This window comes from Heteronotia binoei, chromosome 15 (genome assembly GCF_032191835.1).
Source record: "Heteronotia binoei isolate CCM8104 ecotype False Entrance Well chromosome 15, APGP_CSIRO_Hbin_v1, whole genome shotgun sequence".
Classification (NCBI taxonomy): Eukaryota; Metazoa; Chordata; class Lepidosauria; order Squamata; family Gekkonidae; genus Heteronotia; species Heteronotia binoei.
The window spans coordinates 10,543,196-10,560,686 of NC_083237.1; the positions used below are offsets into that span (position 1 = coordinate 10,543,196).

Here is a 17,491-nt window from a genome sequence, read left to right on the forward strand (position 1 = left end):
AGCTAAACAGTTGCTAAACAGTTCAGGCTTTACAATAAAGAGGTTCACCGAGGTATTTCAGGGTCCATAGTTCTTATATTCTTCACTCTCCAAACTCTAATTAGGTTGGCCTCTTGGGCTTTATGTGTCTGGTCTCTTAAGTCAACTGGTGTGTCTACTCCCAGTCCTCCTGACTCCCTCAGACCCACATCTCTCCCTCAGCAACCTTGTTAGTTCTTAAGAGTAGTGTACATATTTCTGTGACCACTCAGGTCTTTCACTGTGACACTCGATTGTCACTCACAGCCACCTGGCTGTCTCCACAGAGCTAACAGTGAGCTTCACTTCACCAGAAGTCTCTTCACAGCTCTCTGTATCAGCTCTCTTTTCAGCTCTCCTGCTGACCATATACTGCCCACTTCAACAGTCTCTCTCTGACAGTTGCTGACAGTTGACTCTCCAGCCGTTATCTGTCACTCACTCATCTTGAGAGTTCCGAGCACTCCGGCCCCCACCCTCAGATCACATGAATCAGACTCCCTGAGTCCTTAGCTTTTCTATTAACCCTTCCAATTCTGTCACACAATGCATCCTAAATCCATGTAGGAAATAGTCTGAATGAATACAGCACATGTTCCAGTGTGTTCGGACAGAATATTTTCTTCAGGGAATGTTGCCTTGTTTGCTCAGAAAGGAATTCAAATACCACGGTTAGGGGTTTTTTTGAGCAGGAACACACAGGAATGTAGTTCCAACTGGCTTGGTGTCAAGGGGTGTGACCTAATATACAAATGAGCTCCTGATATGCGTTTTAAACAAAAAAAAGCCCTGCAGGAAACAATGATGATGTCAGGGGTGTGGCCTAATATACAAATGAGCTCCTGCTAGGCTTTTTCTACAATAAAAGCCCTGCAGGAAACAATGATGATATCAAGGGTGTGGCCTAATATGCAAATGAGCTCCAGCTGGGCTTTTTCTACAAAAAAAGCCCTGCAAGAAACAATGATGATGTCAGGGGTGTGGCCTAATATGCAAATGAGCACCTGCAGGAAACAATGATGATTTCAGGGGTGTGGCCTAATATGCAAATGAGCTCCAGCTGGGCTTTTTCTACAAAAAAAGGCCCTGACCACGCTGGTAAGGTGACTGCAAGAGTGAGCATTTGTATTTAGAGTATCTCTTTTTAAAAATTGCATTAAACCATTTTGTGAATATTTGTGTGCCTGATATTGCTTGTGCTGGCTCAGTCAGAGAAGACGACTTACAACTCACTCTCTGTAGCCTCTGAAAAAAATCCATTTACTGTATGAGACATTCCATTCATTTTGTGTAGTTTCTGAACCAGGCATCAGTGATCTAGTGGCCTCAGATAATGAAGCACAATGAAGTAAGCAATGGTGAACTAAGCAATGGCTTCTAATTCATAGTAGAAAAACAAAAAAACACATGTATCCTAATGACTTAAATGGGCATTTTGACCTTGATTTTCAATATATCATATTTACTCATAGCCATAAATTCCATAAATATGTGCCCAAACTTTCTGGCAATCTTCAAAAACTTAATGAATCTTAATAATTGATAAGAGGAAATACTACCTTAGGAGGTTTTTCCTTAGAGAATCAATTAATAATTGAAATATGTTTGGTTCTAAAACCTCAGTCAAAGAAAGAAGAGTGAAGATTCCCTTAGTATGAGTTAATATTATTTGGAGATGTAATGTCTCATGAAGAATTGGATCCTTAGAAGATAAAGGGGATAAATGCCCCCCCCCCTAATTTTCAGTTCCAAAAAGTTCCTGTGTTGATGACAGATGAGATTCAAAAGAAAGAAGAAGAAACAGCAGATTGCCCCCCCCCCAGTCGGAATGAAGAGGCTGACACAGCGTTGGATGAAAACCGGGCTGCTTTATTAACATAACATGAACGAGCAGGAATGGCAAGAGGTCTAGGCGTAACAGGACAAGCCCTGGGGTCAAACCCAGGACCCTGCCTTGTTCTGGGAGGGTGAGCCACCCTGCCCCCAGCACAAGCCCAATATCATCTGGCTGGTGCTGAGTAGCCAGGCCCAAACTCCACCTCCACTTAGGCCAGCATCCAACCCACTGGAAGGATCCGCCCCGGTGAGGCTTTGTCGTGATCTGCACTCCCCGCATTGAGCCGTAAAGCCCATCTTCAGTTCGTACAGACCACCAGCACCAGCTGGTGCAGAGCCATATGTGCTCTGCACCACCAGCACCAGCTGGTGGAGAGCCAGTTTGGTGTAGTGGTTAAGTGTGTGGACTCTTATCTGGGAGAACCGGGTTCGATTCCCCACTCCTCCACTTGGACCTGCTGGAATGGCCTTGGGTCAGCCATAGCTCTGGCAGAAGTTGTCCTTGAAAGGGCAGCTGCTGGGAGAGCCCTCTCCAGCCCCACCCACCTCACAGGGTGTTTGTTGTGGGGGAGGAAGGTAAAGGAGATTGTGAGCCGCTCTGAGACTCTTCGGAGTGGAGGGCGGGATATAAATCCAATAAGTTCTTCTTCTTCTTCTTCTCCCCTAAAATACTATAGCCAATACCTCATCCTGCCAAGTGACCGAACTAACAGCTCCTCCCCCAAACTCTACACTAACCAGCAGTACAAGGTAGTTGAAAAACAAATTCACTTATGCCAATCCAGTGAAAATGAAAAAATTCCTCCCTGGCCCCTAATAAGGCGACCGGTAAAAACCTGTACTGCATAGGGCGGGCGGGTAGGCCGAGAGCCAAGAAAAACTGTGTTGGTTGGGGTGGGGCCAGGGCTTTATAGCTCTGATACCACACCTCGTCAGCTCCCTGTATGTCGGGGAGCTGAGTCATCCCTCCCTCCTTCCGGGAGGGCAAAACCTGGCCCACAGCCTGAAGCGGCGATGCCGCTCGGCTGGGAGGGGGCCGACTAGTTGTAGGTGAATCACTGAGACATAAATGTGTAGCGGTTTTTGATGCGAGGAAAACATTCATGTCATAACACCATTCAAGGATAGTGGCTTTATTTTATCAACAGTAACTGAATTTATCCTTCTGGGCATTCCTTTTCTACATGATTTCCATCGAGTTTTCTTTGTCGTGGGCTTGCTCATGTACATCACAACCATCATGGGAAATGGGTTCATCCTGTGAATGTTGCCTTTCTGTATCTCCAACGTTGTAGATCATTTCTACTGTGACATTGGGCTGGTTTTAAGCTTAGCCTGTGCTGATATTCAGGTCATTGAGTCTTTGGGATTGCTGAATTCTGTGGTAATTGTTATTATGACCTTGGTCTTAACAGTGGTCTCCTACATCTTCATCATCACCACCATCTTATGCATTCCTTCAGCTGCAGGGTGCAAGAAGGCATTCTCCACTTGTACGTCTCACCTCACAGTGGTCTCCATATTGTACGGAGTGATCATCTTCATGTACATGAGGCCAAACGTGCATGCTTCATCCCACACAAGTAGGGTGGTAGCCATTTTGAATACCATACTGACCCCGATGTTGAACCCTTTCATATACACCATCAGGAATTTGCAGGTGAAAGAGGCTGTCAGAAGTATGATCTATAAGAAGAGGTTGTTGAAAGCTGGTTTTTTAAAAGCGGACAAAAAGGTTGGTAATGACTATAGTTTGATAATTTAAGATGTCAGAGAGTGGGACAGTATTGCCTATTTCATTGGTGGGCCACTCCAATCTTATTCATGTCTTAAGCTTTATTGGTTTTAAAGAGCCAGTTTGGTGTAGTGGTTAAGTGTGCAGACTCTTATCTGGGAGAACCGAGTTTGATTCCCGACTCCTCCACTTGCACCTGCTAGCATGGCCTTGGGTCAGCCATAGCTCTGGCAGAGGTTGTCCTTGAAAAGGCAACTGCTGTGAGAGCCCTCTCCAGCCCCACCCACCTCACAGGGTGTCTGTTGTGGGGGAGGAAGGTAAAGGAGATTGTGAGCCACTCTGAGACTCTTTGGAGTGGAGGGTGGGATATAAAATCCAATATCATCATTATCATCATAAAGGGGCCACTGAATTCAAACTTTGTTCAATTGTCTAGAAGATTCCTTATGATTCCACAATACCAGAGTGCCGAACAGAGACACTGTTACTCATAAGGATAACACAACTGCTCTGATATTTAAGTTCAAGCCACTTCTCAGGGCATCTGTATGGCCACTCCAAATAATGGGATGCTGAACAAAATGGACAATTTGGGTTTATCAAGCATGGCGGCATGTAGAATGTTCTGTTAATTACCACACATTTGCAAATTCTAGTTTCAGTTCTATCGGCATCACATTCGACATTGGACTTCTTTGTGCAACAGGACGTAATGCCTTTTGTTCCTAATAAACAGTGATGGGAATGCAACCCTTTTTAAATCCCTTTGATTTCAAAGAGAAAGGAAAGCACATGCTTTAATGTCTCTCATTAAAACTGATATGGTCAACAATTAATTTAGTTGGGCTGGACCAAGGTCTTATTGCTTCACATTTACTCTCAGGGAAGAGGGAAAGACCACTTTCAGTAGCTCCTGTTCTTACAGGATCAGATTCAGAATACTGCCAGTTTAACATGAGGGATATTACACATTACACAAAGCTTTCCTTACACCATAGTGTGACGGAATTGGAAGGGTTAATAGAAAAAGCTAAGGACTCAGGGAGTCTGAGTCATGTGATCTGAGGTTGGGGGCCGGAGTGCTTGGAACTCTCAGGATGAGTGAGTGACAGATAACAGCTGGAGAGTCAACTGTCAGCAACTGTCAGAGGGAGATAGTTGAAGTGAGCAGTATATGGTCAGCAGGAGAGCTGAAGAGAGAGCTGATGCAGAGACCTGTGAAGAGACTTCTGGTGAAGTGAAGCTCGCTGTTAGCTCTGTGGAGACAGCCAGGTGGCTGAGAGTGACAATCAAGTGTCACAGTGAAAGACCTGCGTGGTCACAGAAATATTTACACTACTCTTAAGAACTAACAAGGTTGCTGAGGGAGAGATGTGGGTCTGAGGGAGTCAGGAGGGCTGGGAGCAGACACACCAGTCGACTCAGGAGACCAGACACTTAAAGCCCAAGAGGTCAACCTAATTAGAGTTTGGAGAGTGAAGAATATAAGAACCGTGGACCCTGAGATACCTCAGTGAACCTCTGTATTGTAAAGCCTGAACTGTTTAGCAACTGTTATTCATCCAAGATACAAAATAGCCTATGTAAATACATCCCTTTCCCCCAGCTGAAGACTGTGTATAAATAAAAATCTGTGGTTAACTGTTAAATTCTCTGGTACCTGAGTATTTGGAATCAGCAGTGGTTCCCTACATACATAGTTATCCATCTATCTGAAAATAAAAGAAAACCCCAAAGAGACTAGAAATCCTTATAATACCCACCCCCTTTACTCAGTAGTCATGAGGTAGAACCAGAAGGAAGAAACAAAGTCTGCAGGAGGGGCTGGGGTCGCCATAAGTCGCCTTGAGTGGTGCAGGGCGGTCATACATAGACATTCTTGTGTATTCTGATTATTTGTTATTTTTTATACTTAGACATATCTAAAACAGTCTGTCAGTTTGGTTAAATGTGCAGACCCTTATCTTGGAGAACTGGGTTTGATTCCCCACTCCTCCACTTGCAGCTGCTGGAATGGCCTTGGATCATCCATGGCTTTCACAGAATTCTTGAAAGGGCAGCTTCTGGGAGAGCTTTCTCAGTCCCACTTACTTCTCAGGGTGTTTGTTGTGGGGGAGGAAGATAAAGGAGATTGTGAGCTGCTCTGGGACTCTGATATTTCAGAGTAAAGGGCAGGATATAAATCCAATATCATCTTCTTCTTTTCAATCAGGGAGGTGCACTGAACTGGAGGGTTGTAAGAGGAAAAAAGAAAAAAAAACAGTGTCGGGATGACAACTGTTGGGAGGGAGACAAAATATCCTATTCTTTTAATAGAAGCTTAATGGGGTGCTAGTCACCAGGGAATATCATTTGCCTCCATGCCACAAAAAACTCATATTCTTATTTCTACACTTTGATCCTCTATTAAAGGGACAGGACATTTTTCTCCAGGTCTGTTGGCAACCCAAGTGGATTTGATTCAACCAGCTTTTTCACTAGTAGAAAAGGAAGCAAGGAGCTCCTTTCGAACACCCCAAAAATTCTATGTTGGCGATCATGGGACCTGTAAGTACAAATGCCATATGAGATGGACGTGAAATTTCTAATGGACTGGCAAGGGAGGGATGATGGCAAGATATAGAGAGCCAGTTTGGTGTAGTGGTTAGGGGGGCATGGACTCTAATCTGGGAGAACTGGGTTTGATTCCCCACTCCTCCACATGAACCTACTAATATGACACTGAGTCAGTCACAAGTTCTCTCAGAGCTGTTTTCTCTAGAAAAGTAAGATGCTCTGAGACACTAAGTGAGGGGTGGGGTATAAATCCAACCTCCTCCTCCTCCTCCCCCCTCCTCCTCCTCCTCTTCTTCTTCTGTCTCCATCTCCATCTCCTTCTCCTTCTTCCTCTTTTTCTTTTTCCCTGACTTTGTCAGATCTCGAAAGCTAAACAGGAATGCACTTGGATGAGACACCATCAAGGAAGGCTCTGCAGAGGAAGGCAATTGCAAACTTCCTCTGCTTTTCACTTTCCATGAGAGTCTCTTGTTGGGGTTGGGTTGCCATGAGTCATTTGTGACTTGATGGCACTTACATAAGTAATGGATAGCACTGCTGTCTTTTCCAGTTATCTCATCTTCCTTGTCTGTAATGCTGAATTGCTGACTGGTTTGAAATGAGTCAGATTTTTTCTAGGGGATACAGAATACAATCAGGAAATACAAACCAGGACAAATAACAGAAGTGGTGACTATAGAATCAGAATACAAACCAGGAAAAATAATAGAAGAGGTGACTGAACAAAGTAGCAATGTTGACTATTGGTCAGTGAGAATTATCTTTGTCCTATTAAAAGACTCTTCTAACAATGAACCACATATTTTAACTACTTCTGCTTGTAGACCCAGGAGGCATCAGGTGTGTGAAGAGGTGTGCAGGTGAGGAATGGACCACTGATAATCTTGGGTGTGTAAAGGCCACAATTATATTGAATATGCCACAGGAGCAATAGCAGAGCATGGGGATGGATCCTTCATCGGATGACCCACCTGCCAATTGATGAACCCTACACCCAGCCCACCTGCTGGAGGTGCAACTGATGACTGGCAAACCATGGGAACCATGTGGGCACCAGGTACTGTATGCCTCCCATTGCCACCTGATGGTGAGAGCCTCATGGTCCTTGAGCTGGGCATACCACTGAATTGACTTCACCCCAAATCCAATAAGGGAGTCCTTAGAATGTGAGTTGTGGGCACACTGGCATTGGCTCCCAAAATGATCCATCCAATTTCCCAACTACCACAAGAACTTGGGTGTTACCCCCCTCCCATCAACACTCCCATGCCTGTAACCAAACAAAGTTGCCCATCTCATATGCCATACAGCCAGATCCATGTCCCACTCAGACAAATAGACCCTTCAGCCTTGTAGATGACAGTGACTAATGCCAGGATGGCCAATGAAACAACCACTCAAAGATGCGACCACCCTTGCTGCCCCTTTGCCCGAGCTACCTAGCCCACTCCACCTTGCCTGGTGGTAGGGTTGCCAACTCCAATTCAAGAAATATCTGGGGACTTTGGGGGTGGAGCCAGGAGACTTTGGGGGTGGAGCCAGGAGACATTAGGGGTGGAGCCAAGATCAAGGCTGTGACGACCCTGAAGGGGGGGAGGGCCTCCAAACCGGGGGATCCCCTGCCCCCACCTGGGGATTGGCAACCCTACCGGCCAGCAGGGATGGCAAGGAGGGCCTCTCCCTCTGGCTACCAGCGCCGCTCCCCTCCCGCCTTCCGCCAGCCTTCCGCATCATCCCCGGCCTTACCCAGTCCTTGGCTCGAAAGGCCAGTGCGCCTCCGCCGCAGCCATGCCGCCGCCTCCTCCTCCCGCCACGGCTCAGTTCAGCGCCGCCGCCGCCTCCTTCTTCTCCGAGGCCGGCCCAGCATGCCCCTTGCCGCCCGTGCAGCCATAGGCCCAGCAGAGGGGCCGGGCGGAGAAGCGAAGCACGCCCCCCTTGCCCACGCAGGCCGCCTTCTGCAGGGAGTGGAGGGGCAGGGCGCAAGTCCGGCCTGCTCTCGCTCCTCCAGCATTGCTGCTCAGGGTCCTAGAAGGACCCAGATTCGGGGCTAGCCATGCTTCTCCGTAGCTGCTCCTCCGAGATGGGCTCAGGCTGAGCCCATCTCGGAGGAGCAGCTACAGAGAAGAGGCAGCTGCTGCGCAGCAGCGGCGCCTGCCCCTTGGCGCCGTTTCCCTCCCCCTCCCCCCGCTTCCGTTTTTTTGGGGAGCGGGGGAAGAGGCTGGAAAAACTGGGGTCCCCCGCCAGGGCAGGAGGGTTGGGAAGCCTACCTGGTGGTATGGCACCACACCCTCTCATACCATTCAAGGATGCCTGCCCAGATTAGAGAAGTATCAGGGAGCTCTGAGTGGAGGGTTTCCAGGTCTGAAGAGGTTAGATGTCCTGCCATCAGAAAGTCATGAGACAGATGAGAGGCAAGAAGGCCATCTCATTCCTCAGTGCCCATCTCATTCCTCAGGAAGAACAGCAGCCTTTTTTTTTTTTTACACCCGAGACATAACTCCATCCAGGGCTTTTTTTGTAGCAGGAACTCCTTTGCATATTAAGTCACACCCTCCTGATGTAGCCAATCCTCCTGGAGCTTACAGTAGGCCCTGTACGAAGAGCCCTGGAAGCTCTTGGAGGATTGGCTACACCAGGGGTGTGTGGCCTACTAAACAAAGGAGTTCCTGCTACAAAAAAGCCTTGACTCCATCCAGACAATGAAACTGCATGCTCCTCTTCTGCTCTGCCCCCACAACCCCAGAGCCCACAGAGGAGGTGCAAGAGGAAGTCCCAGCCATCGTTTGTTGTGTCTTATTTTTTTTTTTGTTACATGTCGGGGGGGGGGGACGCTATATGTTAGATGTTTGCTTCTATTTCCTACCTAAATTCCACCATCCCTCAGGTGCTATTCTCAAGCCTCCAGGAATTTCCCAAGCCAGACTTGGCAACCCTATTTGTCAGATTATGCTTTAGAACAAAGAGACACTTGGAGAAAGGAAGGATACAGGCAGTCATGACATCATGGCAAGCAATTTTAAGTAAGGCTTGGGACATTCAGAAGATATGGGGACAGTGCCTGGAAAGGGGAGAATTTGGAAAGGGGCGTAGAGTTGCCAGGTCCCATCACTGTGCTGGCAGGGGGATTAGGGAGGCATTCCAAGGGGTGAGGGGGGACATCATGCAACATGGACATGTCACCTGGAAGTGATGTATGCACACCAGTGATGTTGGCGGTGATGCTCTGGTTTTGGGGCAAAACTCTCTGGTAAAATTGTTTTCAAACCATACAGCTTTGCCCCCCTCCCTCCCCCCCAAAAAAGAATGTCACCTCCCAACATCACCAACTTGCCCATGTCACTTCCAGGTGCTTTCAGCACATCACACACCAAGTCACTGTTTAAGGAGAGAGAAAAAGAAAAAACAGAGTCAGATCTCAAGTCTACTGTGAAGCTCACTGAATAACAGTGGAACATCTGCCTACCCTACTTCTCACAAGGTTGTTCCGTGGATAGCATTTTATTAACCAAATTAAATATAAGGTCTTGGTATGCTGCTCCAAACCCACTGTGGCAGAACTTCCTAAATGCAAAAGCAATTTGAGTGGAAAGGAAGGAGAGCAGCAAAGAGGCTGGAGGGACATGTTTATCCAGGTCAACTTTCTTAAGTGCCTCCCAAAACAATTCAGAAAGATCCTAGATTCAGAAATGTTTCTGAAAGTTCTCTGTGGATGGAAAGCTCACAAGGTGGACCAGAGAACACTCCCATCACCAACAGTGTAATCCTGAAGAAACAGGACATTCTTGGGAATAAGCTCCACTGAATAGACCAGAGAAGGATTCTGAGGAGACCTGCTTTGGATGACTTCATAGGTCTCCCACCCTTTGCCACTGGCCCTTAGAAAATTAAATCAGAAGAAAAATACTTCATAATGAACCTAGTTAATTGGTATCAGAGAAAGTTGCTGTCTTGGAAGCTATTCCCATGAGGTAAACCAAGACACCCTTCCCCTTCTGGTATCTCAGTAGACAAAAGGGAATGAAGTGGAATTTAACAAATGTACACAAACCTTTACCATAGCCTAGATTTAGGCAGCCAACAGGCTCTTGGAGGTGAAATTTCTCACAACGTATTCTTGGAATGGAGACGAATGGGGTATTTTGAAGATCAAAGAAAAGAAATAGCAGCTCAAAGACACCTTTTTCTGAAGATGATATATGTCTGTGGATCTTTTCAGACAACAGAGAAAGACAGGCATGGATGTTTTTAAAAGCTAAATGTAGTTGAATTATTGGTCTGTGCCACACAATTCTGCAGATAGCACAAATTCAAATAAGCAAAATATGAGGTTGAATTTCATATCTATCTCAATCCAGACCTCACTGTGATTCTCTTTGATCTTCTTAACTATATTTGTCTTGTGACTCTGAGTGTTCAGTCAATTATAAATTGTCATTTAATTTAAGAATTTCTGACTTCTAAGTAGCTATATATAAACAAGGGCACCATGCAGGTAAATTGTCAATTCCTAATTGTTGTTCCCTTTTATTCCCTTCAATTCCCCTTATAACTTTCTTCCATCCCAATTGCAATGTTATGAGAAAAATGTGATATATTCTGTCAATTAAATCCATTTGACTTAGATGATTATGGAAGTCCTCAGAACTATTGGAATGTTTCTGATACCTCCATCATTTCCCTGACTTCCATATATGGCTTTTGTGATTTAATTGAAAGGAATAATGAACATCTGCCTTGATTTTAAATGTTATAGATTTTGTTAGTAAAACATTCAGTAGATGTGTATGCATAAAATAGCTTATTTCCTACATGACAATGAAGTGTACAAGTCTATAACTTGGTAAGACGATGAGGTATAACTCAGAATTCTCTTCAGTTCTCCTTCTTCATCCTCTATTACTTAGATGAGTTTGTTTTAAAGCTGCATATATTTTCTGTTGTCATGGAAGTCCAGAGATCTCTATTCCAATATAGGATTGTTAGTACTTTGCTGTCATGAAGGTGTCCAATGTAACCACAGCGACAGAGTTTATCTTACTGGGCATTCCATTTCTACATGATCTCCATGGTGCCTTCTTTGTTGTGAGCTTGTTGATGTACATGACAACCATCATGGGAAACGGGTTCATTCTCATCATTGTAGCCTTCGAGCCAAGACTTCAGACTCCCATGTACATCTTCTTGAGCAACCTGGCTTTTCTGGAGATCTGCTACACCACAACTGTTATACCAAAGATGCTACAGACTCTTGTATCAGCACGGACCACAATTTGTTTCTATTGCTGCATGGGCCAGATATATCTTCACTTTGCCCTGGGTGGCACCGAGCTCTTCATTTTCACAGCAATGTCCTTTGACCGTTATTTGGCCATATGCAAGCCGCTCCGGTACCCCATGATTATGACTAAGCATGTCTGCATCCAGATGTCTTTGGCTACTTGGTATGGAGGTTTCTTCATTTTGTTCTTTCAGTTTCTCATCCTCTTGAGGTTGCCCTTCTGTGGGTCCAATGTCATTGACCATTTCTACTGTGACATAGGACCCCCCTTAAGTCTTGCCTGTGCTGACACTCAGATCATTGAGTTGCTGGGGTTGTTTAGCTCTTTCATTATTATTGTTATGACCTTGTTCCTGACACTGACATCCTACATCTTTATCATCTCCACCATATTACGCATTCCTTCAGCCATGGGCCGCAAGAAGGCCTTCTCCACCTGTACATCACACTTGATTGTGGTGTCTATATTGTACGGGGCACTGATTGTCATGTATGTGAGGCCCAACATGCATTCCTCTTCTCGTGTAACCAGGGTATTAGCAGTCTTGAACACTGCCCTTACCCCAATGTTGAACCCTTTCATTTACACAATAAGGAACAATGAAGTAAAAGAAGCTGTCAAGAGCATGATCCAGAAGAAGAAGAGGATCCCAAATAACGTTTAAAATGTTTTTCAAGAAGTTATAGATATTATTAGTGGTGCAATAATTGAATGAGAGGTGGGGGGGGCAGGAATTTCATGTGCAAGGGTAGGGAATGTCCCAGTTTACCAGACATTGTGCACTATTCTCAGTGAGGTGTGATACCTCTTATCTAGGTTAGTTTGGTCATTTCAATGCCTTGTGATTACGATAGATGTGTAAAATATCCCAAGTCTAGAAATCACATTTTCTTTCAAATGTTCAACAGTCTTTTGGAACGCTAGCTAGTGGATAAGCTCATTTAATGGAAGTGTGGGACACTCAACATATAGAACCTATAAGCAAGCAAGAGACAGATAAGTTCTTAAATGATGTCTTTCCAAAGTTGTATCTCTGAGCAAGAGAGAATTGAGACGAAGAGAATGAGAGACTTTAATTGAAGACTTGTTTGTTTGTCTTTTAAAAGGATGGCTATTTGGGAGCATTTCAGGTGGGTAGCCATTTTGGTCTTCAGCAAAACAGCAAGATTCGAGTCTAGGAGCACTTTAGGGACCAACAAGATTTTGGAGGGTATCAGCTTTTAAGAATCAAAGCTCTGTTTGTCAGTGTTAACCAAGGGAGCTTTGACTTCCAGAAGCTTAAACCCAAAAAACCTTGGTCTTAAAGGAGCTACTGGACTAGAATCTTGCTTTTCTACTTGGAAGTGAAAATTCAAATGTTCTACTGAATGCATTTTGACTATGGTCATTTCCAAACCTGTAGTTGTCCAGAGTTTCTTGGACATTTACATGATTAAGATGCAATTTCTTCATGTCTTGTCCCCCAAACTGGAAGGATATGGCAAAATTTGTAAGCTGAACTCATAAATATATCCAAGACTTGACTGCTTCCAGTTGATATTGTTGCAGTGACTTTTACATGGGGCTCCGCTCCGAAAGAGCCCTGTGGCGCAGAGTGGTAAAGCTGCAGTACTGCAGTTGGAGCCCTCTCCTCATGACCTGAGTTCAATCTCAGTGGAAACTGGTTCAGGTAGCCAGCTCGAGGTTGAAGAAGAAGATATTGGATTTATATCCCGCCCTCCACTCTGAAGAGTCTCAGAGCGGCTCACAATCTCCTTTACCTTCCTCTCCCACAACAGACACCCTGTGAGGTGGGTGGGGCTGGAGAGGGCTCTCACAGCAGCTGCCCTTTCAAGGACAACCTCTGCCAGAGCTATGGCTGACCCAAGGCCATGCTAGCAGGTGCAAGTGGAGGAGTGGGGAATCAAATCCAGTTCTCCCAGATAAGAGTCTGCACACTTAACCACTACACCAAACTTGATTCAGCCTTCCATCCTTCTGAGGTCGGTCAGATGAGTACCCAGCTTGCTGGGGGGAAAGTGTAGATGACTGGGGAAGGCAAATGGGAAACCACCCCATAAAAAGTCTGCCATGAAAACATTGTGAAAGCAACATCAGAGTCGAAAACAACTGGTGCTTGCACAGGGGACTACCTTTTTACCGCTCCGAAAACAGCATTGAATTCCAGTTAATAGAAAATGTTGTGAAGTTTATTAACCAGCAACTGGCATCATTAAAACAAATTGCCTTATGTCCACTTTACTTGCTTCCTCCCAGAACTCCAATAGTTCATTTCTTTCTCTCTCTTCAGGAATTTGGTCAACTGACTAGAAACAGGCTCCAAAATGAAATTCTGACAGAGGAAGGAGCAGAAAGGGTCAGACGAGCAGTCTTTCAGAATTTCACCCTGTGGATGCTCTGAGGCAGATGATATCTTCCCAAACTACCTTGTTCTCCAGCTACATCATCATCCTCTGATGTATAACCTAAGATAACTGCAGGAGCATTAATTACAAAGGAGTGCATTCTTTTCTCTACACATAAAAATCCAAGAGAAATGAAAGGGAATTTCCTCTTTTAAAAAGAGGATAAGGTAAACCAGTAGCCATATCAAAAAGGGGAGGGGGGGAAGGACAGGGAGAATTTCAGAAGGGAAATCCCCTGCCCATAGGAACACTACTAGTGACATATTTTGGCATTTTAAGAAGACCCATTCTGTTCGTGGCTACTCATTTGTTCAGAGCACAATTCAAAGTGCTGGTTATTATTTTTAAAGCCTGGAAGAGAATGAGATCAGACTACTTGCAGGACTGTTGCTCAGTGGTTACCAACTCTGGGTTGGGAAATTCGGGGAGTTGTGAGGTAAAACATGGGAAGGGCAGGGATTGGGGAGAAGAGAGACATCCGCAGGGTATAATGCAAGAGTTTTCTCCAGGGGAACTGACCTCTGTTGTCTGAAAATCAGCTGTATTTCCAGGAGCTGGGGTTGGCAACTCTAGTCTGGGGTATTTGGAAACTCTTGTCTGCTCCCATATGAACTAGCCCACCATTGAGCCCACCCTCCGAGGTCCGATTCTGTATGCCCACATTTTGTCAAGTAATATATCCACAAATGGCAGGGCTCTTTCTGCTGCGGCACTGGAGCTCAGGAAATTCCTGCACAGATCAGTTTGCAATAGTTCACTGCCTCAACAAGTGCTGAGAGATTCTGGCAGTGGTTTCAATATGTTGTCTATATGTTTTCTTTTTGTTTCTTAAAGATCATACTGTCTTTTGCAGTCTGAATATTTCAATGTTACTGGCATTTTAGCTGATTAAAATTTAACACCTTCGTTACTAAGATTTTCTTCTTTTTGCTGATGCCTACTCATTCCTATAGGCTCCTTGCCTGCTACTTCCACCCACCAACCCCATACCTTCCTGCTCTTGCAGTATTTGAAGGTCATCTGAATACTGATGGAGCGGGTTTGCCTATTGCCAAAAGTCTGCAGTAATACCAGATGAAAGGGGGGTGGGATTAACCATCTTTCATTGCTATAGGCAAAATTAGATTGATAACCAATGTCACATCCAACCTTTCTCCCCAGTAGGGACTCAAAACAGTTGGTTAAGCGTGTGGACTCTTATCTGGGAGAACTGGGTTAGATTTCCCCACTCCTCCCCTTGCAGCTGCTGGAATGGTCTTGGGTCAGCCATAGTTCTTGTATGAGTTGCCCTTGAAAGGGCAGCTGCTGTAAGAGTCCTTTCAGCCCCACCTACCTCACAGGGTGTCTGTTGTGGGGGAAGAAGATAAAGGAGATTGTAAGCCGCTCTGAGACTCTGATTCAGAGAGAAGCCCGGGGTATAAATCTACAGTCTTATTCTTTCTTGTACCTTCTATTTGAGGTTGGTCTGGCTATGAGGTCCTATTGGCCCATAGTCAGCAGTTACCATCCATGGCAGAGTGAAAATTCAGACGAGGATTGCATTGATCCTAATTTAGTGTTCTAACTAGTGCACCACACAGGTTCTGATAGATCACGGAAACTGTTTAACTCCCATTGCTTTGCCAGAAAGGCAAAACACATCTAGAGAGTAGAGAAAGGTGCCAGCTAAGATGGTGACCATCAGTGTCCTCAACCAAAAGCCTGAAGGAACATCTCAGTTTTACAGGCCCTGAGGAATTGCATAAGTTCCCACAGGGCCCTGATGGATTTCAGTGCAGGGGCCCACCAGGTTGTGGCCAGGGAGACCCAGTCTTCTATAATGTCCACAAACTGTAGGAAACTTTTATTGTACATCCACTCTAAGAATGCTATAGAATTTCAAAACCCTAGCCGTTGAAGCTGAAAATCCCTGTTCAGTTTTGCATTTTTGTTATGTGAAATCATTATAAGTTTCACAGACCCATTTGATCTAGTTTTATTGAAACATTATCCAATATGACTGCCAATCTAGTAGAATAACAGCACAATCCAGGGAGGGGGGGGGCGGAAAGTCTTTTGGGAACAGATGAGCCGCTACGTGGGTGCAGGAAGTATTTGCACCAACGTATGACCGGCGCCACCACAGTAGAGGGGAGTTACATGGGCGGGGGGCTGCCTGAACGCCGCTCCTCCCAAGGGCAGCGGCACCTGAGGACTGCGCCCGAGTGTGGGTGGAAGTAAGGCAGAGCACAACATTCAGGTAAAGGAGGGGGTGGAGTTGGGGGCACGGCCAGGCTTAGGCGGCTTCCTGAGCAGTTTTTTTTTTTTAAATAATAAAAAGCTTTATTAATATAAAGTTCAAGATACAAGTATGAAAATGCATCGGCAGATGTGTAGTATGTACCCATATACAGCGGGAAGATGGATATAAACAAAGTTAGTTATTAAAATACAGGTTACAACAACAGTTGACATGACATCAGTATAGCATGATATGGGTCATTAGGATTTTTGCTGTCCTTTGAGACCTTGTCAATAAAGGGACGCCATTTACACACAAAGTCCAGAGAAGCAGATTGGGAGGTGTTACGAGGATCTAAATCATGAGTGAGTTTATCTAAGACAAAGTAGTCCCACAGCTTTAGCCACCATGCCTGCCTTGATGGAGGGTTTTGCTGTTTCCAAACCGAGGCGATTGCAAATTTGGCCACCACAAACATATGTGAAATTAAATCCTCTGTTTGTGTAGGAATACGCGAAGTGCCTGTATGATTCAGTAGAGCATATTCCGGCGTGAATGGGGGAGAAAATGAGGTGAGGTCATGTACTTCTTGGTAGATTAGTCTCCAGAAATTATTTATGATGGGGCATAGCCACCAGGAGTGAAAAAATGTGCCTCTCTGACCGCAGTTCTTAAAACAAAGGGGAGAAATTGAGCAGGAGTATGATAACTGTACCGGGGTCTTATACCAACGTGTGAGAACTTTAATGGCTTGAAGTTGTACATTCATTGCTTTTGTTTTATATATGGTGGAGTTCCAGATGGCCAGCCATTGCTCTTTGGCTAGTTCAATACCCAGATCTCGGTGCCAGGCCCCTTGATAGGAGTGTGGTTTCATGTCAATGGAGTGGAGTAATAATTTGTAAATTCTCGATATCAAGCCTTTAATTGGGGTTGAATCGCTGAATAGAAGTTTTTCAAAATCACCAAGAAGGATTCGCAAGGGAGGACTAAAGAGGTGAGTATCCAGTAAATGCTTGAGTTGCAGGTATTCAAACCATGGAAGTCGGATGTCGAGTTTGCCTCTAAGGTCACTTTATCTTTTAATACCCCTTCAGACAGGACATCAACAAAGCGAGTCAGCCTCAGCCGTCTCCATTTTATGAAAGAGTTTTTATACCGACCTGGGGTAAACCAGGGTTGGCCGAGAAACGTGGCTAAGGGGGATGTTGGAGGGGCTAATAGGTTGCAGTGTTTGTGCCAAATTTGTAGAAGAGAAGCTAAAAAGGGATTTGAGGAAAGGGAAGGTTTGACACGCCTGAAGACACCCCAAAGCTCTTCCTGGAAGGAAGAAGTCTTAAGATAAGAATTTTCAATGAACTTCCAATCCGCCACATATGACGGCCTGTAATATTTTATTAGGGTAGTAAGGATGATAGCATCATGGTACCTTGAGATGTCA

The 17,491-nt window shown here is 45.1% G+C and overlaps 1 protein-coding gene across 1 annotated transcript; it reads left to right on the forward strand.

Moving 5' to 3' along the window:
- Window positions 1-11,140: 11,140 nt before the first annotated feature.
- Window positions 11,141-12,088, forward strand: LOC132582981 (olfactory receptor 6X1-like). The gene has a single exon (XM_060254646.1). It carries the CDS (start codon window positions 11,141-11,143, stop codon window positions 12,086-12,088), a length of 948 nt encoding a protein of 315 aa, XP_060110629.1.
- Window positions 12,089-17,491: the final 5,403 nt, after the last annotated feature.